Genomic DNA, 27,452 nt, shown 5'->3' with positions numbered 1-27,452 from the left:
CCGCAGAGACTTCCCAACTCAAACCGCTTCAAACCCCACACCTGCTTGCACTAAAAAATATGTTAAATAATTCAGTTTTCACTCGTGTGCTCTCGAGCTGCAGAATCCTCCTGGCTGCTGTAGCTCCGTGGTGTTTCGGGGGAAGGAGGGAGGTGGGAGCTGGGACCGGAGCTCTGTGTGCTGGTGCTGCTGCTCCACGCTGGAGCTCATGTCACCGCGGCGGCCGCGGCACCACCGGGACCGGGCCGGGAGGAGGGAGGGCTGCTGCGCTTCCCGCCCGCCGGGCTGCTCTGATCTGTGGCAGATGTCTCTCCGCTTTCAAGCGGCATCAAGAAGCGCTCGCTTTCATCCAGCCTCCTCCTCGGGAAATTTTCCCATAAGGGGAAAAAGAATTACCTTCCGTGGTCTGTGCAAAGCCCCACAGTGCCGAGATGCGGCTGCGTCTTCACACCAGGCCAGAAGACTTGAATCCCGGCTTCTTCTGCTCCCACTGCTGCCGATCACACAGGCTGTAGCCAGCAGGAAATCCCTTGTTTCAGGCACCAGGGCTCTGAAATTTTATGTCTTGTTCAGAAAATTACAATAGCAACAAGAATTACAATAGCAACAGAACCAGTGAAGATCTGGCACCTAAATGGAGATTCCTCGCCGGACTCCACATGCTGTGGGACGACAGTGAAATGAAGAAGCGAAGCCGCCCATGGCCGAGCGGCCCCGGAGCTCCCATGTCCACAAACCAGCCTGAGGATCCTTCGGTGCTTCATCAACTGCCCGAGCTGAGCTGAGGACACGGGTTTTACCTCCTGTGCTCTCTCTTCTTGCCTCCAATATCCAACATCGTCCCACTGGGATGGTGACCAAACATCGAGATACCCAGAGTCTTCCGGTTCCTATTGCTGCCGTTTGCCTCCAAAGGCTTTAAAATGTTCGCACCCCGCTCACATCAGCTGTCCCAGCTCTCCAAGTGTGACTGTTCTTGCATCTCTTGTTGCCCCAGCAGGTGCTGCTCACCTGGCAGGTGGCACAGGGACGTCCCCAGCCCGGGGATGCTCTGGTTGGCGGGAGGGCGGGTGTCTGGCTGTGCCGCCGGTGCCCAGTCCTATGTTTGCAGCCTCTGCTACAGCAAACACGGTATCTTAATTAAGGGACTCGTTGGCTTGCTGAACTCAGACAGATGGGATCTTAATTCAATTAGTATACTTTAATTACCTATTATAGTAGGACTTCAAAAAAATGGACACAAGTGGAAGGTTTTCTGAGCAGCTGTCAATCCCAGTGCACACGTATCAATGACGAGCAGCAAACGCTGCTCAGTGGGTTCTTTCTACCACTCCTGCTCCTCAGCCCTAAAAACAGCTGAATTTTATCTACAGGTTTTGAAATTTTGCCTGATCTCTCCTCATGTATTGAACACAAACAACAGCAACACACACAAGTACATCTGTTGGAAAACAGGACGTCGCGTCCTCCCATCACCCCTACAGCAAGGACCATGAAGAAGATCCACAGTTTTGCTTTACGTGTTACAACCTGCCAGCTAATGCCAGTAAAAAGGCCTGAACCCAATGTAAGAATAAGCTTGTGTTGGGACACATGGATGTGCCAGGTTATTTCTTCTGGTCTCTTTCAAAACTATGCCTAAGAAAAGCTTTGCACACAGAGATCACAGCTGGGATCCATCCCAAGGTGTCTGTCCCTATAGTTTATCTGAGACAACAGGGACAAACCGGTGCGTAAGAGGTGCTGATGGAAGAAACCTCCCCCCCGCTTCTGCTTTATGCAAATTGCTCATTCCAAGCCTGTTTTATCACATGGGGATGTTTGTGTCTAGAGCCAGAGCTGAGCTTTGGAAGAACATCCCTATTGATCCATCCCAGGGCACTGTGAGCACCGGCAGGTCTCCCAGGTCACGATGCCAATGTCCCCAAACCCGCACCCCCCCGCTCCGCTGTGGCCACGCAGCTGCGGCCTGAAACCAACACCCCGCTCGGCTATTTCTGTCGAGTGTTCTGTTGTCCGGCAAAAACTCAATAATAAGCAATAATTTTGCCAGCGCCACCTGCCTAGAGGAGTGAAAAGGAGTTCGTGGGAAAGAAAGGGAACGCGGACGAGCTGCAATGCAGCACCGAGCGGAGCGGCTGCGGGAAACTCCCAACGCAACACCAAAAAGCCACCGGATCCTGGTGGTCCCGGCCATGGGGGTGTGAGCAAGAGGATCCGAGCACCGAATGTTCGCTCCTGCACTGGGACCACAAAGCCCGGGTCTCTCCATAGGACTGGGCAAGCGCTCCAGGTCCCTCCAGTTCAGCACCCACCACCTCCATTCTCTCTATTATTTTGCCATTGACGCTTTTCGATTATTCAAAGAGGAGCCCTCCGTTTCATCTCCACTGCCTCTGATTTTTCACCTTTTGGTGGCATAACTGCAATCCTCTTTCCACCTCTTCCCAATTTACCCCGTCAATTAACAGCCTTCCTCAAGCGATTTTAATAATTCAGTCTGAAAGGCTGATGCATGAAGTTGGAGTAAGATGCAAAATCCAACCCTAAGCTTAACCCAAAACTCGGCTGATTCTTCTTGCCCGTGCTTTACCCAACAAACTGCAGCCCGGTTCGAAGGCCGCTGTGCGCGGAACCGCTCCTGCTTTATTTACCGCATCTATTTTCCAGAAGCCTCCCAGGTCACTGCAGTTATTTCCCCAACTATTTAATGGGATTTTTCCCTGTTTCCCAGCTCTCCCCCGTCTTGCCCGCTGTGTTCCTGGGGGAGTCAGGCCGGCGCTCACCCCCACCAGTTCAAAGTTCACTTGGAACGTAACGCGGGCAAGAAACTGGAACCGGCAACACAAAATCTGCTGCAGCACGTGCCTGGAATCGCAGCCAAAGAGCCGAGTGGGCAGCAGGTCAGGAAAAGAAGACACCCTCTATAATTAAACATCTTCATATCAGATTAACCAAAAAAAAAGTCATTAGAAATAAATGAGTTAAGTGATTCTGCAACACAAGTTAAACGGCAGTCACGGGAGAAGGACAAACTGCACGGCCCAGCCTGACTGAGATAATTATTTTAGCAAAGCTTGTTGCAAAATAAATTGCACGGAAGTTGAGAAACCTTCTGAAATTGTTGTTTTCAAAAAAAATCTTTGGCTCCTTCAAGGAAGCGGAGGAGAAAAAAAAAAAAGAAAGGAAAATATAAAGCAAAAGGAGCGAGCCGGTATTGTGTCCTTAGCAGCAGTTTGAGCAGCAGAACAAAGGCAGGCAGAGTTTCAAAGCACAGCAGCTCTCCCCACTCCGCTGTTTGTTCTGCTCATGAGCAGACAAGCTGTTCCCTTTCATCTGGAAAAACTCACACAATAAGAAAAATACCTCAGTAGAATGCGAGTCTGTACTAACAAAGCCCCAGGGGCAGCAGGAGGAAATCTTCCGGCCAGCAGAAACGCTTTGGCGCTGGATCCTCAGCAGGCGGCTGCGGGTGTAGAAACGGGGACCGGAGACTGTCAGGTGTCCCTGCCCGTCCTCCTCTTCACCGCGAAGGCTCCGGCCTCGCAGGTCAGCGAGCGGGGGCCGTGGCACGGAGCTGATGGGGAGAGGCAGCAGATGAAGGGCTGGCACAGGGTGAGACTCCGGGTGACACCTTCGGGGAACACAGGGAATCAAAAGCACGAGCGCGGGGTCCAACCTGGACTCGAATCCGGAGCCGTGGGAGCTGCGCTGCGGGTCAGAGCCGCTGGAAACGTCTCTCCGGAAGGTTGTTTTGATCAACGTGCCATCTCCTTGTGGAATTCAAACCTCCAACTGTTCCACTGGCATGGACACCTCTGCAGCACCAGCACAGGCCACAGATTGCGAGTTAACTTGAATTACATTTCAGATCTGGGGAGGGTGGCAGTGGGAGGTTGATGAACAGTATGCTCTAGCTCTGATGTTGTTACAACCAGATGGCTTCAGCTTATCATTTACAATAAAAAACAAACAACAAAAAAAGTGAAGCTGACAAATAAATCATTAATTCACCTGCAACTGGCAGGATGTGAGCAAGTCGCCTCCTTCGCAGATCTGACAGCACGTTTTCTGGCTGTGCAGGAGGGGCTGGGACGACAAGCCCAGCACAGATCACTGTCCTGCAGGGATCTCCCGTCCTGGGGAAGGAGCTGCCAGACCCGCAGCGCTTTCTGGTGACACCTCCCAAAAAACGCGGAGCACCAGCGCCTGAACACGCGTTCACCTCCTCCAGGCGCCTCTGCTCGCCGGGCTGGGACGCTCCGATCGGTCACTCCAGCTGGACAGGGATGAACGGCTGGGGCAGGTGGAATATTTCAATAAACAACGCGGTTACTGCAGCGTAATTAGACATCTCTGTGCCACGCAGACAACTCTTGCAATTACCTGGCAATGAACTTTTCATGTCTGTACGCAATTAGAAGCTGAAATGCTGGGTTTGAGTCCTGACAGGGGAGGGGGGAGAAGCTCGTTATGACTAAATGCTTCGCTTACCTAAAAGGAAACGCACGCTAAATCCAATATAAAAGGAATTAGCGGCGTTTGAGCAATAGATGTAATATGGGAATTGGTGAACCACATAGAAGGAAGGATTGCTATGCGGAGGGTTGTGTGTTTGCGGTGAGAGCTTGGTGAGGAACACAAGGGGCAGGGACCCTCTCAAGAGTCCCCATCTATAAACACATCCAGCAGCCGGATTAAACACGAGCGTGCGAATGGAATTCTCCTCCACACAAGGGACAGGAGGCAGCACGGTGACAGAATGAAAAACTGGAGACAACAGCCACCTCATCTATTTCCCAGACACAACAGCGTTACCCTCTGTAAGCCATTCCGTGCCTCAACGGATCATCCAAGGTCAGATCAATCACGGTGCGTTCCAGTCCGCCCTCCCTGGAGATGTGGGGCTAATGACCCCAAAAGGGACACGGGCTGTGCTGCCAGCCCTGCACGCACCCTCCTGTGCCAGACTCCGGCTGTCCCCGCTCCCCGCAGACAGGCCCAGCCTAAAGGGGAGCCCAGGGCCCCGCTGCGGGCAGCTGGCATTAAAAACCATGCTCTCCACTATTCCGGTAATACCTGCTAGGAGGAATAAACCAGGTTTGCACTGCAGCTCTGCGTGCGACATCCCTTAATAAATCCCAGCTGAGCTCCAGAACAGCACATCGCTGTCAGCACGCGGCAGCGGACTGAAACGGGACCTCTGGGGAGCCCGTTTGAAACTGGCAAGTCTTAAAAATGAAACAAGAAAGACAACAGATACCACACAGTACAAAATAGTAATTATTTATATTTTCAAAAAGGAAAAACAAAAAAAAAAAAGTTACCAGCTATTTTGAAACTTCTTCCCTGTAAGAAGAGTGACTAATAGAAAGGAACAGGACTGGCTCTATACAGTCAGCAAGTCAGGTACAAACAGTTGTTAAGAATCATTTAGCAACTCAGGACAGGGACTTCTGACGCAGCGCTCATGAACGATAAAATTTCTCTTTTTTTTTTGTTTGTTTTTTTTTTTTAAAAAGGGGGAGGAGGGAAAATAAAGCAGGGAAAAATGCCAAAAACACTTCCCACAATATCTAAAAACAGTAACCGTTGTTCTTGTCAGACAGCACGCTCCAGATCCAAGGATTTTCTAGTCCTTTCCAAAGCAGCAGCCTTGCCAAGGGCTGCCTGCAGTCTATTCACACCCTCCAGCCGCTCACTGGCCCCTTGCACTCCAACCTGTCACTTGATAAAACGTGGGGTTTTTCTTCCTTTTTTCCTCCCTTTTTTTTTCAATTAACATACAAGTGCTACTAACAGAGAAACTGATCTTCTTGTTGCTGGATAGCAATAAGGAGTTACATAAATGTCCAGTTTTTAGCTCAGCTGGAAGGACTTAAATTCTCTTTTTATTTTTTTGATATAAATACTACTGGAGCTCCCATCAGGTACTTCCTTTCCAGAACTTCGCTGGAAATTCTTTTTAACCCTCCAACGCTTTCCAAGGCTAAAACGTCCTCTTGCTCCAGGCATCTGACGGTTCATTCTGTGCTGCCAGACGCAGAGATGTTGTTTTCCCCAGTACCTCCGCTGGGTTATACCAACTCGGGCCGGTGCCTAAACCAAACCCGGTCCTTTATTGACTCGGCCAAGTCGAAGGGAACACACAGACAATGCAGCGACAGGGATTCGTTAGGTTGAACAGCCCCAGGCCCACCCTCCCCCCTCTCCCCAAGTTACTTGGTGCTGTTTGAAAAAGTCTGGGTGTCACGAAGCAGTCTCTTCCCCCCAACAACAGAGTAAAAGCTCCACGGATTTCGCTGTCTACCTGGTGGTCAAGGTCACAGCAGCAACGGCTGGTGCTGCTTCCAGAACAACACGGGGCGGCGCGAGCCGGGCTTTAGGATTGCTTCAGTCGCTTCCGCGGGGGCCCCAGGAAGGGACACTGCGCCGAGGCCAGCGAGCGATAGGCCTCGGCCACCAAGTGCGGGTGCGAAACCACCATCGACTTCCAGCCCGAGGTCTCCATGACATCAGAAGCGTGACTAGAAGAAAGAGAACAAACCTGAAGTTATCGACTGGGGACAGAAAGGATTGTTAACTAAATAGATTCTTACCGCATGCCCGAGAAACCTGGTGTTTTTAGTGCACGGTTTTAGGGTCACTCTGGATGTGCGCTGGGGATCTTTGTGAAGACGGCAAGCGTTGGATTTGTTGGCACGGCTGCACGCAGCACAGCGCTGCAGCCTCAGGGGGAAAAGCTTAAACCTCCGCGATGGCGGGTGGAGGACAGCAGGAACTCCGTGTTATCCATCTCAGCTCCTCAGCACAGAAGTAGTTTACATCAATATAGAAATCACTGAGAAAAACTGACCAATATGACTAAACATGTCTCCAGTTGTTAGTCATTTGAAATATATTGAAAAGTCTGTTCTATTACAACATGCAAATAGTCCCGCAATATCAGGGACTACTTGATATTCTACTACCTACAAGTTGTTCAGGTGTTGGGAAGAGACCAGCCCAGCTCACAGACACCACTGTACACTCTGACCTGCCCTTGGTGCAACGGCACCCCCGGGATACCAGATCAGTGAAGGATCACAATGGGAGAACCCAAAAACACCAAAGAGGATGATCTGTCCTGCTTGTGGTGGCTCCCAAGCTGTGAACCCCATTGCTAATAAACACTTTCCTCTGGGTTTGTTGCATCCCGGACCAAGAGAACTCACTAGTTAATGAAGTCGACTGCCTGAGTTTTAAGCTGGTCGGCGCTGTGCAGGTCGGCCAGGATGAGGATCTCGGCTGCGTTCTCCACAGACAGGTTGCTGCACAGCGCGTCCTCGCACATCACCTTCAGGCGCTCCAGCGCATACTGCAAAATACAAAGCAGAGCAGTCAGGGGCAGGACACGGCGTGCCGGGCCTGACGCGAGGCCTCGCTCTGCTCCTCCACTCTTCAGTAAAACCACCCTGCCATGAACACGCCTCTCTGCTCTGCTATATGCATCTGAACTGCACTCAAAGTGACCAGCAACAAAAAACCAAACAAACAAAAAAAGAATCGTGATGCGCCCACCCTGAGGAAAAGCAATGGAGAGGAGACATACCCACCAGAACTCGTCCCCGCCTGCGGGGACAGGCTGCCTGGCGCTGTGCTCATGCTTGGAAATGAGAGCTTCACGTCACCTGAACAATGTCTTGCTCACTTCAAGGCACAGAATGTTAAAGCCAGACTTTCATTCTCACTCTCAGGCAGGATCACCCGCAATCAGAGGGAAGATCTGTCTAACAGGGAACCACAGGGTTCCAGGGATGTTCAGGCAGCTTTCACTAAACTCCTTTGCCATTCATGACCTGCACATCAAGACCAGCCTTGCTCAAGTAAAGGCTGTTGGTTTAATACTAAAGTGTTAAACAAATGTTGCCGATTTCTTGCAGCTATCCAGCTGGAAACCGAACACCACAGCATGTCTGTAGCTCTGGCAAAACCTCTAACTCTGAATCCTCAATCTGGAGTTTCTACCATCCACTGTGCGCTGTCGGACACGCGGGGCTGAGCCGCGTCAGTCGCCTGAGGAGCTGCAGGGACGTGTGTGGCAGCACAGAGCTGTCTGACAACTGTCACCCTGCGCTTGGTGGCACTTCAGGCAGCACCCAAACCTGTAGACACCACCCAGATCTTCAAAAGCAACACGGTGGGCTCGGGCAGACCCCAAACTTCAGGCTTATGGATATCACAGCTGGGAACCGTGAGACCGAGATGCTTCTGGAAATCTGGGTACGTGGGATCTGATCGGGGTCTGCAGCTGTTTGCATGAACCAAACGGGATAGTTCGGAATATTCTAGGTGCTGTGATTCCACCTCATGGGGTTAGGATAGCAGTCAATTATAATGCAGTTCTTATGGGAGTAATAACATTAGTACTACAGAAATTGTCCTGAAGATTAAACACAGTTCAGTCCTCTTTGCGTTATCACTTCCAATTGAGGGATATTTCTTAAAAAAAATAAGATTGTTGATTTTTTTCTTATCTGACAGATAATTGCATTTGAGAGTAATCTTCATATCGTTTATAAGGCTTTTTGGACAACTACGAGATGACACGGTATCCGAGTTGGTCAGTGTGTAAGGCCCCGTTTGGCAAACACATCAGATTTGTGAGGGCTGCTCTGTCACCCTGAACAGAGACCTGGTAAGGAGCTTGTTGGTGCCACAACAGGAGCACTTGCCATTTGAGAAGCACTATCACCATCAACTGAGTTTATACTCCTATTGATGTAATTTACATTAATAACTATAAATTATAAACCCCTGTTTTCACTGAAGACTCGGTGACAATAATGACTTCAATTGAAGCACGGTGCTCAAGACCAGGACAGTTTGCTCCCACCAGAACAACCGGGGAGGCAACTCACACTTACTTGCTTTATCTGTATCAATAACCAAACCAGTTTCAAACGAGGGGCAAGCCACTACTTTATAGTACTGTCTGTCACTAGATCAAAATGTAGCAAACAAAGCCTAAAATTATTCCTTTTATAAATGGAATATTGTCCTCCATGCATGTACGATTTTTATTTCGATTATCGCTACAAATAGCTCAGCTTCTAATTACATAGTTGGGCAAAAGGAGCCATTCTGGTCTCTCAGGTACCAAGATTTCCCCTTCCCCCCTTTCTTAATTACATTTAAAGCAACACCCCACCTAGCAGCACACTTACCCAAGCGGCTGAAATAGCATCTCCTGGGCTGAGCAGACACGCTTTGCTTTGGGTCTAATTACATATTTTCCCCAAGAGGCAGGAGGAACTCAGAAGAAGCTGTTTCAGTCTCTTGAGTAAATATTAGATGGTTCATGCGCTTCCATGGAAGATTTTTTATTTTTGCTTTTAAAAGACACACAATGAGTTTAAAAGGAAAAAAAGCCCTACATTAAAAGCCAGGAAACTCAAAGTTAAAGCCTACCCTGTCCTTAATGTACTGCTTCGTACTTACACTTGTCTCAGTTAAAGATGGTATGTGAGCTCTCAATCAATACTCTTTAAATATTGAATAAAATATGTGGCAATGACTATAATCAGGCCAAAAATCTCCTTGCATTATCTCCCATTTTAACTCTAGTTGCAGTGGCCCAGTAATGGCGTATGGAGCATTTCACCTCTAAAACTCAGCGTTTTTGATGGAGCCCAGGTCTGCAGTGACAGGGAACTGGATGGTCGTGTGGTGGTTGCGTGGAACAAGGTTACATGCATCCACATCTTAAACGCCACCGCCCTCCGTGGCACCCCCAGAGGATCCGAGGGCTGAAGAAGCACGGAGACTGAACTACGCTCTCACCCTAGAGGTGCTCCCTCCGGGTCAGGGCTGAGGCACAGGGCAGTGTGGAGAATCTTGCACTGCTGCTACCCGTGCTGAACCTGCGCGGTGGATAAAGTCAGGATTTTAGTCTCCAGTGCTGTCAAACTGGCATCTTGCACCAGCACTAAGTTCACTTTTAAGAGAAAAAAAGAATAAAAAAAGGCAATCAAGCTGTGGTTATATATGAGGAATTCGCAGCGGTGCGGGGCTCACTGGCCGCTCTCTGGGGTCCCGGGGCTGCAAAGGGAAGGAGCAGCGGTGGCTGGCGAGGCCAAGCAGCGCCCGCCGCTTGGGGGTCGCCGCACCGGCCCTGAAGGACCCTGCAAAACCAGCGAGGGCTCGGCGAGCGGGCGTCCTCCTCTCCACAGACAGCAGGGACTGCCACTGCGAAAAGAGAATAAACAACAGGACCCCCCGCTCTCCGCTGTCCATCGCTCAGAGCGCCTCTGGAGCCGCCGGCCCCGGCCAGGCCAGAGGAGACGCAGGCCCTGCTTGCCAGGGCAGAACGCTGCTTTGGAGATTGGGTAATAATTGCACTAAAAAAAATATCGCCAGGTCCACCCTGAAATTTTCTTCTCTCCCCCAGCTCTTACGCTACATTATGGTGAATAAAGATGTCCGCTGAAATTTTAAGAAAATGCTTAAGAATGAGCAGTAGAGACAGAAATTCTGTGTTAAGGTATGTATCTATAGAGCTATACGTATCTACGTTACATCCAGGTTTACCTACATGCCACAGCCAATTCAGAGAAACTGCCCCGCCACAGCAGCCACGCGAGCAGCTCGCTGCAGCGATCCTGAGGAGCTCTGCGTGAAGCAAGACGCACGTCATTCCTGCTCCTCTGAACACCCGGGTATCCCAACTGTACCTTGTCAGCAGCTGCCAGCAAGTCATCAGCCATTTTGTCAAGATTTGGTGCCTTCCCCGTGTAAATAAAGCACATCATTTCCTTAAAAACTTCAGGCTCCACATCATTGATTTCAACCCGATTCTGTATCAGAAAAATGAAGCTTGTTAAGATCCTGACAAGATGCTAAAGGCTTCCTTCTACCCAAGCTCTTTCAGTATTCAGAAATTTGCTACAAACTATTTAGAATGTTTACTACTTGCAAAAAAGAAACAAAGAAAAAGGAAAAAAAAAAAGTAGATGGAATAAGAAAGATGGAATAAGAAGGATTCTAAGTTGTATTTCACATTCTCTACTTCTCCCTGTCCCACCCCAGACTCTTTCCCCAAAGTAACAAAGGTAACAATTGCCTCCTTGATCCCTTTCATCCTCCCTTCAGGACAGCTGAAGTAGAGACCTGCATCTAATGTGAGAGAAACAGTTAAAAGGTGACAGTAGTCACAAACGCTACCTGAGACAGTGATATGACAGTGACACTAAGAGCTGACTAGAGAGCTGTTACCCCAGCTGGAGAAGTTCTGCTTCCTTCGGAACTTACCTTTTTACTCTCTTCCATCTCGTGCTCAAACATGGCGCTGAAAACCGGAGAACGCGCTACGGCAGTGGGGAAAATAAAACAGAGTTAGAGGAGCCCTGGGACACTTCAGGACACGCTAAGCGCAGCCTGCCAACACCTCAGCAACCGACCCGCTACTCCATCCTGCTACAGCACACAGGACAAATTCAGTGTAACTGCCACCAATGTCAGTTGTGACATAATGTGACCGATGGAGCTTCAGACTGGGTGTGGGAGAATTCCTTAGGTCCTCTCAAACAATGCTGAAGAGTACACGGGTGGTTAAGGTAAGTTTCTTGACTTTACAAGTACTCCTCTGGAAACATAACTTCTTACAAATGCTTTAGGAATATATTACTACAGCCACAAAAACATCCTCGCCATAGGAGGAGATAAGCAACTTAAAATGGAGCAGATATTTATTTCTTCTCTCCCGACTAACAGTTCACAAAATGGTCTTTTACTACAGCTCTGCAGTTAAAAGAAGGGCAGAAACCTTCTTTAAAGACATAGTAAATCCAACCCCCGTGCCCCACTGCGGTACCAACCTGCCAGGATGGCTTTGTGCGCCTGGAACTCCTGCCCCGCCACGCACAGGCAGCAGTCGGTGAAGCGCGAGTTCTCCCACAGCCCGCCCAGCTCGTCTGCCAGGCGGCACTCGGGCACCTTCACCATGTTCATGGTGTTCTGGCCGGAGATGTTGACCGAGTCCTGCACCACGCTCACCTGCAGGGGAAAGGAAAACGGGCTCAAAAACACACACTGGAAATGTCAGCTCCCTCCAGGGAGTTTTTATTTGCGGGGCAGCTGAAGGGAAATGCAGAGCGAACCCCAGACCTCTCGAGCAGAACTGCTGTGTCGTTAACAGTGGCTCCATTTCTGAAGCATCCTCTGTGTCCTGCCCTGGCCCTGCTCTCTGCTCCTCCAGGGTGTCCCACATCACACCAGATTTTCTTCTCAACCCCAAAGTAACAGCACTATGCAATTTAATCATCACTTTATTAGGTGATTTCCTGAGGAAGTGGAACCGTATTTTTCGGCTTTTACAGACATCATAACTGACCTAGTTTCTTTCCTTCTATCACCACTCTGAAACCCGCCCCAATCAATAATGCAATACAGACAGCAGTGCAGATGAAAATGAAGTATCCGAGAGCTTTGACAGCCAAGCATCCACATGGGTGGGCATGGGCTGAACGTCACGTCTCACTGCTTCTGGTTCGCAGTGTCTCAGAGTTTAAACGCTGCCATCACATTATAAACTTACATTAACAAAACCCCCACAAAACTAAGTAATAAAAGAGCAGCTTTGTGTCAGGTAATGAGGAAGATTTGCGGGAGGTAAATGCAGAAGGCAGGTGGATCCCTGCTCGGCTGCTCCAGAGCAGCCAGGGCTGGGCCCTGCGCAGCCACGCTGGCTGATAACAATGACACCAAGGGAACTGCTCAGAGCCCGGGCAGCACTGAACCGTGAGCTTCAACATGCCGTAAATCACACCCATCTACAGCAGACACAATTAAAAACACCAGTGAATAACAGCACCCTGCTCTAACGAAGGAGAAAGGACAACACTGACTGACAGGGAAGCCTACGTGAGCCTATTCCCTGGATGTGCTGTCAAGTCCAAGTTAAATTTCAGTTCTATTGATAACCGATGGCCAAAGAGGAACAGACAGCAAAAGGAAGTCTCACAGTTATGTAAAAGGAGGAGTAAATTATGAAGTGAGAGAGGTGACAGAAGCATCTTCCGAGGTAAAACCCCCCTGAGAGCACGTCTCCCCACTCGTGAGAAAGCCGGGTGGTTTGTGAGGGTGCTGTGTGAACTCTCAGCACACACACCAGATGCTGCTCGCCAACGGACACTGATGATTACCCAGAACGTCAGCAAGTTAATATTCCTTGTCACTCATTTGACAGCTACAAAATCTTGTTGCCCTCTGACATTTAGACCAGCAACATGGACGCAAGGATGGATGAAAACTCGGATTCATTAAAAAGGAATTCCAAGATGCTGATTACAGATCAGCAGAAAAAGACCTGGCAACCGCATCTCAAATCCACAAATAAATCCTGTTCATATAGGAAACTCAGTTACCGCCATGAAAATACATTGTATGGCTTTTACATCAGGAGCAGATTCCAAGCGGTGACCAGCGGTCGAGGTCAAAGTAGATGAGGTTTTGCTCATGCTATTTTCAACATCTTAGCCAGGGAACCAGTGCTCCCAGCTCAGCAGAGCTACTACCACAACGCTGGGAACATCGCTCTTCTTGGAGAGTTACCAGCATGACATTTACCTATGATGTTGGAATATAATTTAAACAGCAGAAAGTAATGCAGTTGGGATATGAACAATCAGTTCCACCTGCAAAACAGAGGTCAAAAAAAAACCCCCAAACTGACAATTAAACAAGGTCAGATGTGAAATGCTGACAGGGAACATCATTCTCTGCCTTAACAGCATTTCCAGCAAGACATCATCTGTGTTCAACGGCAGACACGAGCAGAGAGCAAAAAGCTTCTTCCTTTAAACTCTAATAGAGCAATGAGAAGGCGCAGCAACACCGGGCAGCTGCCTGGCTTTCAGGAATAAGGATCCCAAGAGCAGCACTGCTGACCCCTTGGTTCCTGCCCCCAGAACACGGCTGCTCCAAGTGCAGCTGTGAGCGCAGCTCCATGGGGACACGCTCCAGCCCACAGACACTCATTGGGAGCTCCGAGAAGGGAGAAGAAAATAAAATGAGAGCTGTTGATAGCTCCTGCCAAGCCGCTTCCAGACAGCGAACCCTTCCTCGCTGGTATCGCCACAGATTTCTAAACACGCAGAACAAACAGGAGATATCACAGGCAGGTGAAGCCAGCAATAAGTTTCCACCCAGAACACACAAAGACACTGAGCTGAAGCTTTTGAAGGGACTAATTCAGCAGCAAGTTGACTGAGTTGAATTAGCACCGGTTGCCAAGACTCCTGGCAGATCTCAGGTTTACATGCATCGCACCTCGCAAATTCCCTTCTCAGACATTAATTCTTGAGTCTCATTCCACAATTGTACGTTTTCTGGCTCTTTTCTCATGAAGGAAAGAGAAATTGCCAGACCTAGAGGTGTCATCCCCAACACTGCCCTCTTCTCCACATTGCTGAAGTGTTAAAGGAAGGGCTCCCTCATTACAGGAGTCATTTATGCTGCTGATTGAATACGCATCCTTAGGAGATGGCTTCTTAAAAAAAACAACCCAAAAAAAACCCGACAAAACCAGCCAGCTGTCAAACAGCTCTGACCAAAGCACTTCTTTCACTCCTGAAAGAAAACACAGCAAAAGAAAAGACTCCCACAAAAACCACTGCAGGAGATCCAAAGAAAGAACAACTCGTTCCACCTGTCTCCTGGCACAAGTCACAGCAACAGGAGGCATTCTGCAGTAAAAAGACCACGGCAATAAGACAGCAGAAGCTCGGAAGGTACTAAATCACAGAGTTTAAATTTGCTCATTAAGGTTTCTAAGCTTAGCTAGCTAGTTTCAGAAGCAACTGTATCTTTGTCTGAAATTAGTATTAGTGAAATCACAGAATTGACTGGGTTGGAAAACACCTCAGAGATCATCAAGTCCAACCCTTGGTCCAACTCCAGTCCGTTTACTAGATGATGGCACTAAGTGATAACTTAATGATAACTTTGTAAGCAGTTTTAGGAAAATACAAACACAATGAACAGAAAATCGTGGTTAGTATAAAATCCATTTTTCTTAATTTTTTATCTGTGTTGGCTGTATAGACACACTTAGGAAAACAGGGAAATCTCTTCTTTATTCAGTAGGCAGGTTACAGGCGGCCCAGCTTCCACTGCAGGCCTTGGTTATCAGCCCAAGTGAGCTTCCAATTAAGGAGCACAAACAGATGGATGATAATCCTAAACCAGAAGTGAAATGATAATCAAACATTCTTAATTCCTACCATCCTCCCAGGTAAAAGACAAACAGAAAGTAACAAAAAATAAACACAAGCGAAAAGTAATGAATCACCCAAAGAGCCACCAGCCGCACGCACACACCACGTGCCGCATCGACACCCCGTGTGTCTCCCGATCCCTCTGACTCCTTAAAAGCAAGGATGAGAAATAAGGTCACATCTACCTGAAGCTAATGGAACCGCTATTCTTCCAGCTGCGCAGGCAGACTTACCTCGCAGAACAGAGTGAGTTTGTCATCTGGAAGAAGTCCGTTGGCCTCATCCAAAAGAAAGTCTCTTCTAATAAATTTTTTGAACCCCCAGTCCTTGCCTTGCACGAATCGATACGCTCGCTGGCTCTCTGAAAGGAAGACACGGGGCTTTAAACACCGGCTGAGGGACTCGCTTGATCAAACAGCAAAAGGCAAACAACTGACCCCATCAGAGAGAAAGGGTTTGTACACACCCATTGCTTTTGTTTCTTCTCCTTTTGCATTCAGGATGGAGAATTTGAACTTTGCTCGAACTTCACTTTTTGGACAGCTCACCAGCAACAGGTAGAGGGATAAATAATCTTTACTCTCTTCATCCAGGCCTTTGGGATTCACACGTAAACACCTGTGAAGCAGGCGCAGGAATGAGACGTCAGGAACGGTTTCCGGCAGATCATTCACAGCTTTCCAAGAAAGCGCATTGTAGAATTTCCACAATAAAAAGTACAGCAAACAAGTTCTGTTTAACAGCCGCTGAACCATAAGGAAATAACGGAGAGGTAAACAGGGTGGAACTGTGTGTTACCGTCAGCCCCGCGCTGCACCGAGCCAGGGAACAACGCACAGGCAGTAGCCACGGGCAAACCAACTTGAAAACCGCAAGGGAAAAGAGGAGGGGGGCATGGATTAAATATTGAAAAGCACCCTAGATGTCAACTTGCATAAAAGGAAAGTGAAAGAACTAGTAGAATGGAGGCAATGGATTTGAGGAATTGCAGCAAATTCAGAGAAATGGTGGGGAAGCAACTGAAAGGAAAAGTGCATTTCTGGAAGGCTGGTAATTCCTCAAAACCATAATTCCAGGGCAAAAGGAGAGAACTCCTCCTGGGTGGACAGGCAGAAGTGCAGGAAGAGGCCAACTAATAAGCTCTTCCATGACCTGAAACTTGACACAGACTCTAACAAGAGGCAAAAACTGGGGCAAGTGACTAACTGCTCAGACATGCACGGACAAAACACAAAAGATCTGGACATTAGAATGAGATCTGAGCAGCAAAAGTTCTAAAGTAGTTTAATAACAAAAAGCGGTGGAAGGAAAGCACAGGTCTGCCACCCAAAGGAAGGGAACACAAAGTGTATTGCACACGCACTGAATTATTTAGCGGTCATTTGCTGCAACCTATACTAAGGAGGTTTAAAGAAAAACGCTATAATACTTAACAGCACCGCCAAGGGATCAAATTAGGAGCCAGGTGTCCATGGATCTACTAGGTCAGACACAACTCACAGTAGATACAGATTCTCAAAGTCTGCTCTGAGTTACTGGAAATTACTTGAGAACTCAGGATTTAGAGTGCAGGCAAAACTGATCTTTTTAACAACCAAACTAAAACTGAGAGGCTGAAACAGAGCTTGAATATGCCGGCTGTGGACTTCTGTTGGCTTATGTGAACTTGTTACGATAAACATCAGCCAAAAAAACCTAACTGAAGCCATTACTAATCCTCCACAGCACGCCTCTGCTTCCAGGCAGGATGCGGCCTCCCTTCCAGCTACGGTTTCTGCTGTTCTTGATGTTTCCCATTATCAGAGGAACTGCAAACAGATCCTCACGTTTGTTTTCTGTGTCTGAACACTCTGCTGCAGCAACAGCGCTTCCTCCCTGTGCGCAGGTTGGACATCCACGCAAATAAGTACCCACACGCAGTGCAAGGATTTCTTCATATATTTCTGTTGTTATAGAAGCCCAAATTCTTTCACCCCGTTGTACCAGCAGAGCAAACCACTCTGCTCCACTTCTTACCATTTGAGTTTATCGTTGGCGCCAGACGAAAAGGTTGAGCTTTTGATGACCTCACCCATTTCTTCTCGGCAAAAGCTAAAGTTGTTTATGGTCCACATGTAGGAAAACTTCACCACTTTGATCTTAAAAACAGAGGATAATGGGCAGGTTAGGGTCATGCTCATTCACCTTGTCACTCTTACAGGTAAAAAACTAAAAACCTCTATGTTTTACCGCGTCACCTGTGTGACAAAGAGCCCTGAGCATAAGACAGTGGTCTGGGCGAGCGTGGCAGAGCCAGCCGGGCCCTCCAGCTCCTCCGGAGCCGCGCTGCGGTTGCCTTGGTGAACGCTCGCTGCTGGCAAGCACGACGTCGCCTGAAACGCACGCTCTCAACTTGGTTTGAATACATTTCTCACCACAGGTGCTAATTGCACTAGGTCAGGAGTAGCTCAGCACAGCGTGGACTCACCTGGGTGTAGCACCAGCTCTCTGCTACAGGTCCACTCGACATTTCTGCCGGAGGAGGAGGACTCGGCACCCTTGACATCGCCAGTTTGAAGATTAAACGGAGTTTCACTACTCAGTAGAAGAAATTTTTAATTGATCTTCACCCTGCCAGTCCCCAGAAAGAGGAAAAAAAGGGGCATCAATACGCACTCCAGGTACTTGCTGCAGGTTTTATGAAACTTAAAATTGCCACAGTCCCTCCAAAGAAATTCAATTAAAATACTCTGTGTCGTTCAAATTAAGCCCAAATTAGCAAATCCTAGTTCTGAATACCTGGCTAACTGCCCATGGAACTGTCTCCTGGGACACCATGGTTCACTCTCTCCAGTCCCAAATCTTTGGAGACACATGAAACTTGAAATTGCAGCAAAAGCAGCAGCCACACCTCCTGCCCACGGGAACGATGCCTTTGTGCTGGGTTTAGTCTCAGCTTTTCCATCCCTGGGGTGCACAGCAGCCCAGCTCAACCCCACCCAGGCTCTCACATTGTTCTGTTCACAGCTATTTTTAATCCATGTTATTCTAGTGATCTGTTTTATAGCACAGGGACAGGACTGGTGAGAGGACAAGCGGCCAGGGAAAGAACGGAGTTCCTTCGCTCATCTCCTTGCTGGCAGCACCTGTCTGCACATGGAGCACCAAGGGGCTGAGCCTGATGAAAAGGCTGGACCAGAAGAAAGTAAAAGGAATAAATAAAACAGAGTGCGACACGATGTTTTTCCTTTGTTAAAACTGTACTTAGTTCCAGAGACAACAGCTTTTTATTACAATGGCACATTCATCAAGCCTGTTGGAACATGCCGAGAAGCTGAAGGGACCCTGGATGGGGGGCAGAAGTTAATCCCAAATTCCTGTTCCTTCCACTGGTCTCCAAGGAGCAAACGCCATAGATAATCTTATGATGCAAAATGGAAACTTTAACAGCTGCTTTCTGTATTTCAACAGCATTTTAAGATGTATCTACATATTACCTCCATCTCACATATGCAAAGAAGCTTTTGAAAGCCTTAAAAGCAAGACAAATGTATGAGCTTGCAATACACAGGGCTATTTCATCTCCTCTGAGTAACTGTCACTTTTATATCTTGTATCCGTTCCTCCCAGATGGCTTAGATAGGCAGGTGGTAATACAAGTTATGACAACGTGCAAATAGAATTGCTGCATGCCAGCACGTCATTCGTTATGCTTCTAACGTGGCCCAAAGGGGACAAAGGTTCTACATTTTGAAGATTTTCTACTATTTGGAAAATACTTTCAGTCTAGTATGTCAAAGCTTTCTACAGCTACTCTGCGAGGCAGTTAAATACAGTTTAAAAAAGGATGTTAAACTCCCAACATACCCCCAGCTCAATGCAGCAATCGACCATCAAATACTGTCATCAAATGACACCATTGGTCCTTAGTCACACTGGGAATAAACAGGTGATTCCATCACTGTCTCTGCACAAGTTCCCAGCAGGGAAACACTTGCTGCAGGAACGGGGACGCACAGAAAGGTCAGTGAAATAGATCCCTGGGAGCTGCCGCAGAAACCGCTGTGTGTTCCTGCACTGGCCACGCTGAGCCGTTCTGCTGGCACCAACCAGCATCAATCGCGCTGTGACAACCACAGCCCACTGCAAGTAAAGTTCTGAAACCAGCAGGGCACCCTCCGTGTTTATTTGCTCATGAACACTCCATACTTCACCAGTTCACACTTCTTCACTCGCAGTGAATTAAAGAGCGCTGCAGGCAGAGCTTCCAGGAAAACATTCTGTAAATGGTTTGGATATCAGATTCTTTCTGGCTAGGAGAGGCAGGGAATGAACCTGAAGGTGCAGGCGTAAATATCATGTCACAGGAAACAAAATACAAAAGATCTTAGGGACGCCTGTGAGTCCCTGTACAGTCTGCAAGTCTCTGACTTCCTTGGATATAAATAACAAACAGTCTCTGGTCATCGTTAAGATTACAGTTCAGAGTAATTCCCACCTCATTCACAACCCCGCAGGTGTGAAGATCTTGTATCTGAGAGCCCGTTCTGTGGCCCAGGAACGGTCCCTCGCCACGCTGTGCTCTGAACCACGCCACTGAGACACCTCCAACTCCATCCACTGCAGGAACCAACTGGCAAAACTATTCCGTGAGCCTCACAGTTGATCCAACAAAGGTGACGAATCTCAACTCAGTCAATTGTTCTAGAAGCCTGTCAATTTGTACTTCTTCTCAAGATAAACCAACTGCCTTTTAAGAAACCAGTACTTTACACCAGAAATTTCCAAGTATATTCATTTTCAGTAAGTTTTATTCAGCAAGAGATAACTCACAGAAGTCTCTAAAAGAAGTATATTTTTAATTAAGCGTTTCAAAAGCAGAGGTGGCTGCTTTGCGGACACCAGTATCAAAGACTATCCAAGAACAGCACAAAGCACAGAGAGGAAAAAAAAGAGCAGGACAAAGATAATTGGAGCCATAAAACAAGGGGCTGAGATGTGGAAGCACAGGAAAAGCCCATTATCTTCCTGCATTCTTCAAAGCCCTGGAAAGGACAATGAAAGTCTGAATTCACTGCCGTAAAGAAAGAAGACAAAACAAAAAAGGTCAAGTTAACCGGCAGAGCAAAGTGGGATGCAATGTTACCTGACTAGGGGCTGAATTACATTAGGAAGTTTTCAGATTGTACTGTACACGCTAACCAAGGTGTCCCAGCGAGGTGGGCACAGTGGCCACGGCCACGAGTGGCACAAACCTGCCCGCAAAGTGCGGCATGAGGAATTCCAGGGGGTACAGAGAGCCGCCCCATTATTGACATGCTGGTGTAGAAGGGACTGCACCTAGGGAGCAAACTACCTGCACCCATAAAACAGACTGAGATTAGACATCAACACTTCTGCAAGACGGAAGTGACCCGAACCAAAAAGCTACAATCGTCGCCTAAAAAAAACCCCAAACAAACCCAAAAAAAGAACCAAAAAACCCCAAACAAAACTATAAAGGAGTAAGATGAATGGGATATATACAGACTTAACTGTTACCTGAATTACAGGTAAGAATAATTTATACCAAAAGAAGTGGTTGGTGAATTAGGTTGAAGCGTGTGCATTACACTTTCTGTTCTTGTACATCTAGCAGAGTTATCTCAAAACGCACGGAATATTGGCGGCCCACTAGAACTCGGTAACTAAAATGGCACTTTGAGAAATATTCCAAAACTAAGGGTTTCTTTCCCATTCTTGGAATGCTTTTAATTTTTTTCCTGAAACCAATTCTCCAGTTATAAAACTGGGGGGAGGAGAGGGATAAGGCTTGGTTACCTACAAAAATAATCTGCAAGAAAGCATTAAGGGATGGGACAACCATCAGTGAAATATCAGCATTGTAAGAAGGATTCCAAGTTTGACATGTATTTTGTAAGAAAAGACACCCCATCCTTCTGTAGCTGCAGAGCCTTCCCTTCCTCCCCAGTGTCCCCAAAGCCACCAGCAAAGAGCTCAGAGCAGCAGCCTCCAAAGAACCTGCTGCTGGAAACAAACCCCACGCTCAGCATCGCTGCTCTCCAGCCATTAACTGCTATTTCTGACATTCTTCTGTGACAGCTCCGTGCCCGTGTTGAACAGATGCAGAAAACTGAATCCCCTTTAACCACATCCAACCCTAAATTACCCCAAGTATTTTAGAATTACATCCACACCAATAAATAGAAAGAGTAATCAAATTCTTAAAAGGAACCAAAACTTAGTTTTGTTTCATAGTTACTGTCAGGTCACCACTGCTGTTTTCACCAGATGTTCGCCCCTTCTTTAACTCTTTCTACTTCCATCTTTAATCCTCTTGAGGCACATCTCGAGATGCTTAAAGCTCAAATCTTCAAAAGTGTTTTCGCTCAGAAGTTAATCTGCCTCATATTTTTTTTTAGTTCGGATCATAAGCATGTTAAAAAGAAATAAATCTCTTACTACTTTTTTTCCACATTATCCTTTTCTCCTCCTCCTGCCAACCCATGTCTGCTCTTTTCTCTCCTCTCACATGGAAAAATGTGATCTGAACACACCAGGAACGATCAGCCTAAGCAGACTTCTGTCTTCAATAAGAAACCTGATCTCATTTTTGAAAAGCAGGGGTTTGCTATTGCCCGTGAACTCCTTTATTTTAGATTCTGCCTCACAGGCAAATCGTAAAAAGTATTTTACAGCTTGGCTCTGTGCATGGAGGGGAAATTGTGACCTGTCACTCATCAAGTCACTCAGTTGCCGTTTTAGCAATTTTTTTTTGTTTTTAAAGCAAAACATTTGCACTTTCATAGCGTGTAAGTCATCATCCAAATCAGAAGATAAAGCCACGCAAACAGCTCCTTCCTGGAGCACTCTGTGTTAGCAGAGAGGAAATCAGCGGCTTGTCTCACTCCCACAGAAACTCCCTCACTGCAGCCTGTTTCTACACAACAAACAGCAACTCCCGCACAGGAGACTCCTGTTCGCAGCCTGTTCCACAACCCCCAGCACTCCTGGGGTTACACACAGGAAGGTCCTTCATTTCCAACATTACTTTGTCTCCTCTCGGACTCTGCCAGACACCAGCATGAGAAGGAGTAAGAAGAGGAAAGAGATGGGAATCAAATTCCAACTACTTCCAAACCAGCTACATTCTCCTCAAAAATCAGCAGCCAAGTTTTATAGAAAATATCTCACCCTGACTTCAATAAGGCGCAATGGCTTTGTTAGTGTAGCTTTAATAACCTTACTCACATTAACATCAAAAAAATCACATCTTACCATAAATCACACTCTGAAAATAACACAATTATAGCATTCGCCTACACCCGTATTTGAATATCCTGACCATTCAAGACTAAGATTATCAAATTAATAAGACAAAAAGAAAAATTTTGGTAGCTTAGATATTTGATATTTCATATGTTTGTAGTCAATAGGAAAAGCCTTGTCCAGAGGCATTATTCCATGTCTGTATCAGCGACAGAGAAGCAGGGCAGCAAGGTGCATTCTTTCCACTGCTTCTGCTGTTAGTGTTGTAACTTGTGTTAAAGGTGAAAAAAGTCCCAAAGGAGGGATCTTGGACACAAGGAGCTGACTGACTGACGTTTCATTTTAATTATGCCTTCTAAGCTGTTGTTGGCACAAGCCATTTATTGAATCTTTATGAAGCAGATGAGATACCTACATTCATCTCCCTTTTTATACCAAGAAGGCACCTCCATAAACCATGTCCAGCCTCAAAGAAGAAATGAGTCTTTGTTGAGTCTTTTTTCCTTCCCGTTAGCCCTTCTGTTCTGATTAAAAGTCCTCCTGCTATTCTCCCCATCAATAGGAAAACTCAATAAGCTACGGGTCAGTATTATCTAAAGACAAATATTAATTACCTGCTAGCCAAGAACAAACTCTAAATCACATAAGTTACAAGCCTTTACCCTCGAGTAACACCTGGACTTCCACCACACATGCAGTTTTGATCAAGCTGGCACCAATCTAAAGCAAGGATGTTGTAGAACATTTCCAGGATCCAGCTGAATATAATCTACTGCCACGGCTGTGCTTGCACTCCCTGATTGGAATTATATAAAATCTCACTGTAATCTTACTTGCTAGAAAGCAGAGGTCTACAAAGCCGAACACGACGCGTGATGACGATTTTCAAACCTGTTGGACTCACACCTACAACGACACATTGTTCTTCTGTCCGGGAACAAGTACCAACAAAATCACAAGCTAACAGGAAACCTTAAGAAAATCACCTGTCTCTCGGCAGCAGCAAAATACTGTTCTGTGAATTTCATTTTCTACCTACAAGTGCTTCTAAGAAATTAATCAAACTGATACATGAGGGTTTTCAGCACCACTTGTTGAGGCTGCACACTTCTAGGAAAGAGCAGCTGAGGAAATTAAGGCCCCAGTCCAGCAGTGTTATTTTCAATGGTTTTGCGGTTCTAGAGGCAGGTCAGCAAGGTTTAGCTGTGTTATTTTCAATGGTTTTGCAGCTCTAAGGCAGGTGGGTAAGGTCAGGAACGCCAGCCCAGAGCAGCCATCTGTCTGTCTCGTTCCAGCCAGGACTGCCCCACGGCTTCCCTAAGCTCAGCTTTGCCTTCAGATACAAAAGCAACACACCATTTTGAATACAAGTTTAGAAGGACCTTGTTACAATAGACCATCTTCTATGCCCAGGCAATTTTGCTTAACTGTGAGATCCCAAATATTGAGAATGCTTCAAAATTAGTGTATTTCAAATTAATAGTCTGACTCTTTCTGCATGCGAGTCTCTAAAAGGTGTGCACAAGGGCATCCTTTTTTGCTGGAAAATTATTTCTGTTATCAGAAGTTGGATCAATTTTTTAAAAGCATCAAAATTACTGTATATGATTCACAGCCCAAGCATGACATCACACTCAATTTAAAATGCACGACACACATGCTAGATTTCTAACAAGAGCCATTTTTAAAGTCCACAGTCATATAATACAACCTATAATACAGGCTAAGAAAAGCTGAACTGAGATCTCAATATGAAAATTTTAATACTAATTCTGTAGTCAGTGCATCTAAAGTCACCAGGTTCGTACCGGCTTCTGCTCTACCAATGGTCAAAACAGATCCTTCCAGGTATTAATTTAGTGTTAGTGTTTAATCCCTCCCATGTTCATGGCTTTATAAACTCTACAGACGTCTAAAAATCCATAGAGTAAGACCAGCTGCACCTCACAGAACACAGCAGTGCAACTCCTGCCTGCAACCAGAGTTACTCACAGTATAGAAATGAACTCCCAAGTCTTCCAGGCATTTGCTACAGTCAGTGGTTCTGCATCTTTTCTGTCCTAAAACTGTGGAGGGAAAAAAAAAAATAAAGATCACAAATTACATTTCATGTGTGCTATGTATTTTCTTGATTTCTCAGCTATGCACATCAGCAAAGAAGAGACTTCCAGAATCACCCAACTCCTTCCTTCCAAAACACTGGCAATGGATATTTAACAACGTGAAACCCAGAAAACAACTTGGATTACATTTACAGATACAGCTTCTGAAAAGCGGCAGCTGCTTTGCCTCCTCAGGGGTAGGAACACTTTAATCTCGGGCTGGCTTCCTGCTCTGCCGTGTCTAGAACCTGGGACACGTGCTTTACTTAAGAGCTCTCCCTAGTACAAAGTACAAGACAGAATGCAATGGCAGCTTATCATCTGAGAATCAAGAAGCAGCACTCTCTATAAAGACCTTTTTGTTTTGTTCTTTTAAACCACATTTTTATTGTATTTCCTCTCTGTGCTGAGTAGGAAACACCAGCAGAGGTTGGAGGAGTACAGCAAGATCTTACATAATAGTCCAGTCGTGCAGAAAATTGAGCCAAAGCTGGGGAGAAGGAATTTTACAAAATAACAGTGGATATTCCCAAACGTGGAACTACTAACACAATCAACAGCACAGCAATAGCTCCTGATTGTAAAAGAAACAGGTATCTTTCCTGGCTTTCTGCACAAATTTGCGGAAATAACGTCCAGGAAGAAATGAAGCAGATGATTTCAAGCGCACAGGTCCCCAGGCAGTGGAATGACAAGCCCCACAAGTAAAGCGCTGAGCAGGGTGCGCCAAGAACAGAGCTGGTAAGTCCCTCTTATTGTAAACTGGATCGGTATCCAGAGAAATCACCCAGGGCAAACAAACTCCATTCACAGCACACACAAACGGCAGGTCCTCTAGAGGCTCAGCCGCAGCTCCGAGATTAACCCTAAACCTCTGAGCTGGCTCAGGGGGATTCACTGAGAGAAGACTCTGCTGAACAGAGTCGGTTTTAACATTTACCAGGTCTAGTCAGCCCAGTACTAGTGCCAGTGCTCATACCTTCTCCACGTTAAAACATCAGCAAACGGGAAGATCAACTACACAAAAAACAGGGGTTTTAAGTGCTCCGCTGTGACCCCTGAAATCAATGACAGGGCTGCTCACCGAGACCTTTGTCAAACCAAACCCCCTTCCATTTGACTCCCCCCTTGATCTCTCTGCAAATCCTGGAGGGGTTGGGCAGGAAACACAATTACTTTTATAACAGTGGTAACCATACTCAAGTAAATCAGGATATCAGATTTGAGAACAGTTTCTAGGATCCTACGGTAGGTACAGTTTTGTATTACTGTCCTCTGCTGCTCCAGTGACAGGATGACAGCTTGCGATGTACTTCTGCTGTCGTGTCGTCTCAATCTCGAGACAGATCCCTGACAAAGTATCATTAAAAAAACCCCTAAATCTGTTTATTTCTTCAGGTCACAACGGAACAAGTGAAATGAAATCATTCTGGGCACCTAGTTAGAAAATGTCACTGAAAAAAGAAGGAAGCCAGTTACACGTTTTACTTAACTAATTTAGGGTTTTTTATAACCAAAGAGTTCTGCCATACAAAGCATGAATAATAGTGCAATTCTGCAGACTTTTATAGGCCTTCACATTAAGCCACCCCAAACATAACCCCTTAGAACCCCAAAGGCAAAGAAAAAACCAAATCACAAATAAGTGTTCCTTTTCATTACGTCACGATGATGCTCTATAATCACAACTGTAAACACATTTAAAAACGCCAAATTACAGAAAAACGACAACCAATAACATTACATTCTATATTTTCCTCCCCTCCACAAGCTCCTGCTAGGAAGACAATTCCATTTCACAGGCAGCTTAACAAATACTATGGGAATAACGTCTTCCCTTTCCAATCCCATCGATTGCCCACCCGGATAGCGCTCGTAGCAGCTCTAGCACTTTGCTACCGAATGGCATTAGCGACATGTTTGGCTGTGAAGGGAGTTCTCTGCTCTCCGCGCTGCAGGATGATGCACCATTTCCTTCAACCGCCAGCACAGGCCGGGCCGGCCGGGCAGCAGCTCAGCCCGGGCAGCAGCTCAGCCCGGCCCGGCAGCCCCGAGGAACCCGCCTCCGGCCCGGCCTGGCAGCCCCTGCTCGGCTACGCTGCTCTCACCTCAGCTTTCCCACTCCAGCCCGTGTTTCCTCCCTCCCTCCCACTCGTGTTTCCTCCCTCATCCCTCCCCGGGGATCCCCAGGACCCCCCTGGCCAGGCCCTGTCCCCAACTCTTCCCACCCGCACCCTCCTCCCTCAGGCCCCGCGGAGCCACCGCTCCCTCTCCCAACTCCTGCCCCTTCCCACAGCTCTCACCTCCCGGCCCCACGAGTGACTCGGCCGCGGGAGGCGGCCCGGCGCCGAGGCCCGGCAGCGCTGTCCGGGCAGGTGTGTGGGAATGGCGCCCCGGGTCTGCCCCCCCGCCCCGCACCGGCCCCCTAGGAGCGCACCAGCCGCCGGGGATCACTATTTGGCAGCATGTCTTCCTCCGGCCGGCCCCCCCCAGCCCGGCCACAGGCTCATTATTCCGCAGGTCCCCGCAGCAGCGCTCTGCGCATGCGCCGCGCTGACGAGCGAGCAGGATATGGCTGTTCCCAGCGCTCCCCTCCCGCCCGCGCACGCGCACCGCGCGAGGGCCACGGCCTCCCCAGCCCCCCTCCCCGCCCGCCCGCCCTCCCGAGGGCGACCGCGCATGCGCACGTTCCCTCGCACTGGACCCAACCGCCCGCTCCCCCGCGCACGCGCCCTCCGCCACCAGTCCCGCCACCGCGCGTGCACCGGCGCCTCCGCGCACGCCCCCGCCGCTCCTGCGCGCGTGCGCGCTCGGCCCCGCCCCGCCCCGCCCGCCGCCGCCACGCCCT

General features: G+C 47.7%; 1 protein-coding gene across 5 annotated transcripts in view; it reads right to left on the bottom strand.

The window, feature by feature from the left end:
- Window positions 1-5,260: 5,260 nt before the first annotated feature.
- SPOP (speckle type BTB/POZ protein) overlaps window positions 5,261-27,452 on the bottom strand; it is a 29,984-nt gene continuing 7,792 nt past the window's right edge. The window contains exons 1-12 of one of the 5 annotated variants that reach the window (XR_013923335.1): window positions 26,908-26,986; window positions 24,495-24,568; window positions 17,722-17,864; window positions 17,271-17,392; window positions 15,721-15,872; window positions 15,488-15,615; window positions 11,856-12,033; window positions 11,290-11,345; window positions 10,713-10,835; window positions 7,215-7,357; window positions 6,311-6,527; window positions 5,261-6,099 (exon numbers count right to left, since the gene is read on the bottom strand). Coding sequence is in view for 4 of the 5 variants with exons in the window: in XM_080359779.1 (XP_080215905.1) it covers window positions 6,383-6,527; window positions 7,215-7,357; window positions 10,713-10,835; window positions 11,290-11,345; window positions 11,856-12,033; window positions 15,488-15,615; window positions 15,721-15,872; window positions 17,271-17,392; window positions 17,722-17,799 (1,125 nt within the window). In the remaining variant the exon portion in view is untranslated. Of the gene's footprint in view, window positions 6,528-7,214; window positions 7,358-9,824; window positions 10,228-10,712; window positions 10,836-11,289; window positions 11,346-11,855; window positions 12,034-15,487; window positions 15,616-15,720; window positions 15,873-17,270; window positions 17,393-17,721; window positions 17,865-24,494; window positions 24,569-26,907; window positions 26,987-27,041; window positions 27,125-27,452 lie in introns of those variants that run through there. The other 4 variants (XM_080359779.1, XM_080359778.1, XM_080359780.1 and 1 more) reach the window with 4 other exon arrangements.

The sequence above is a fragment of the Nesoenas mayeri genome (genome assembly GCF_963082525.1).
Source record: "Nesoenas mayeri genome assembly, chromosome: 26".
Lineage (NCBI taxonomy): Eukaryota > Metazoa > Chordata > Aves > Columbiformes > Columbidae > Nesoenas > Nesoenas mayeri.
This window is presented reverse-complemented; position numbering and strand designations above follow the sequence as displayed.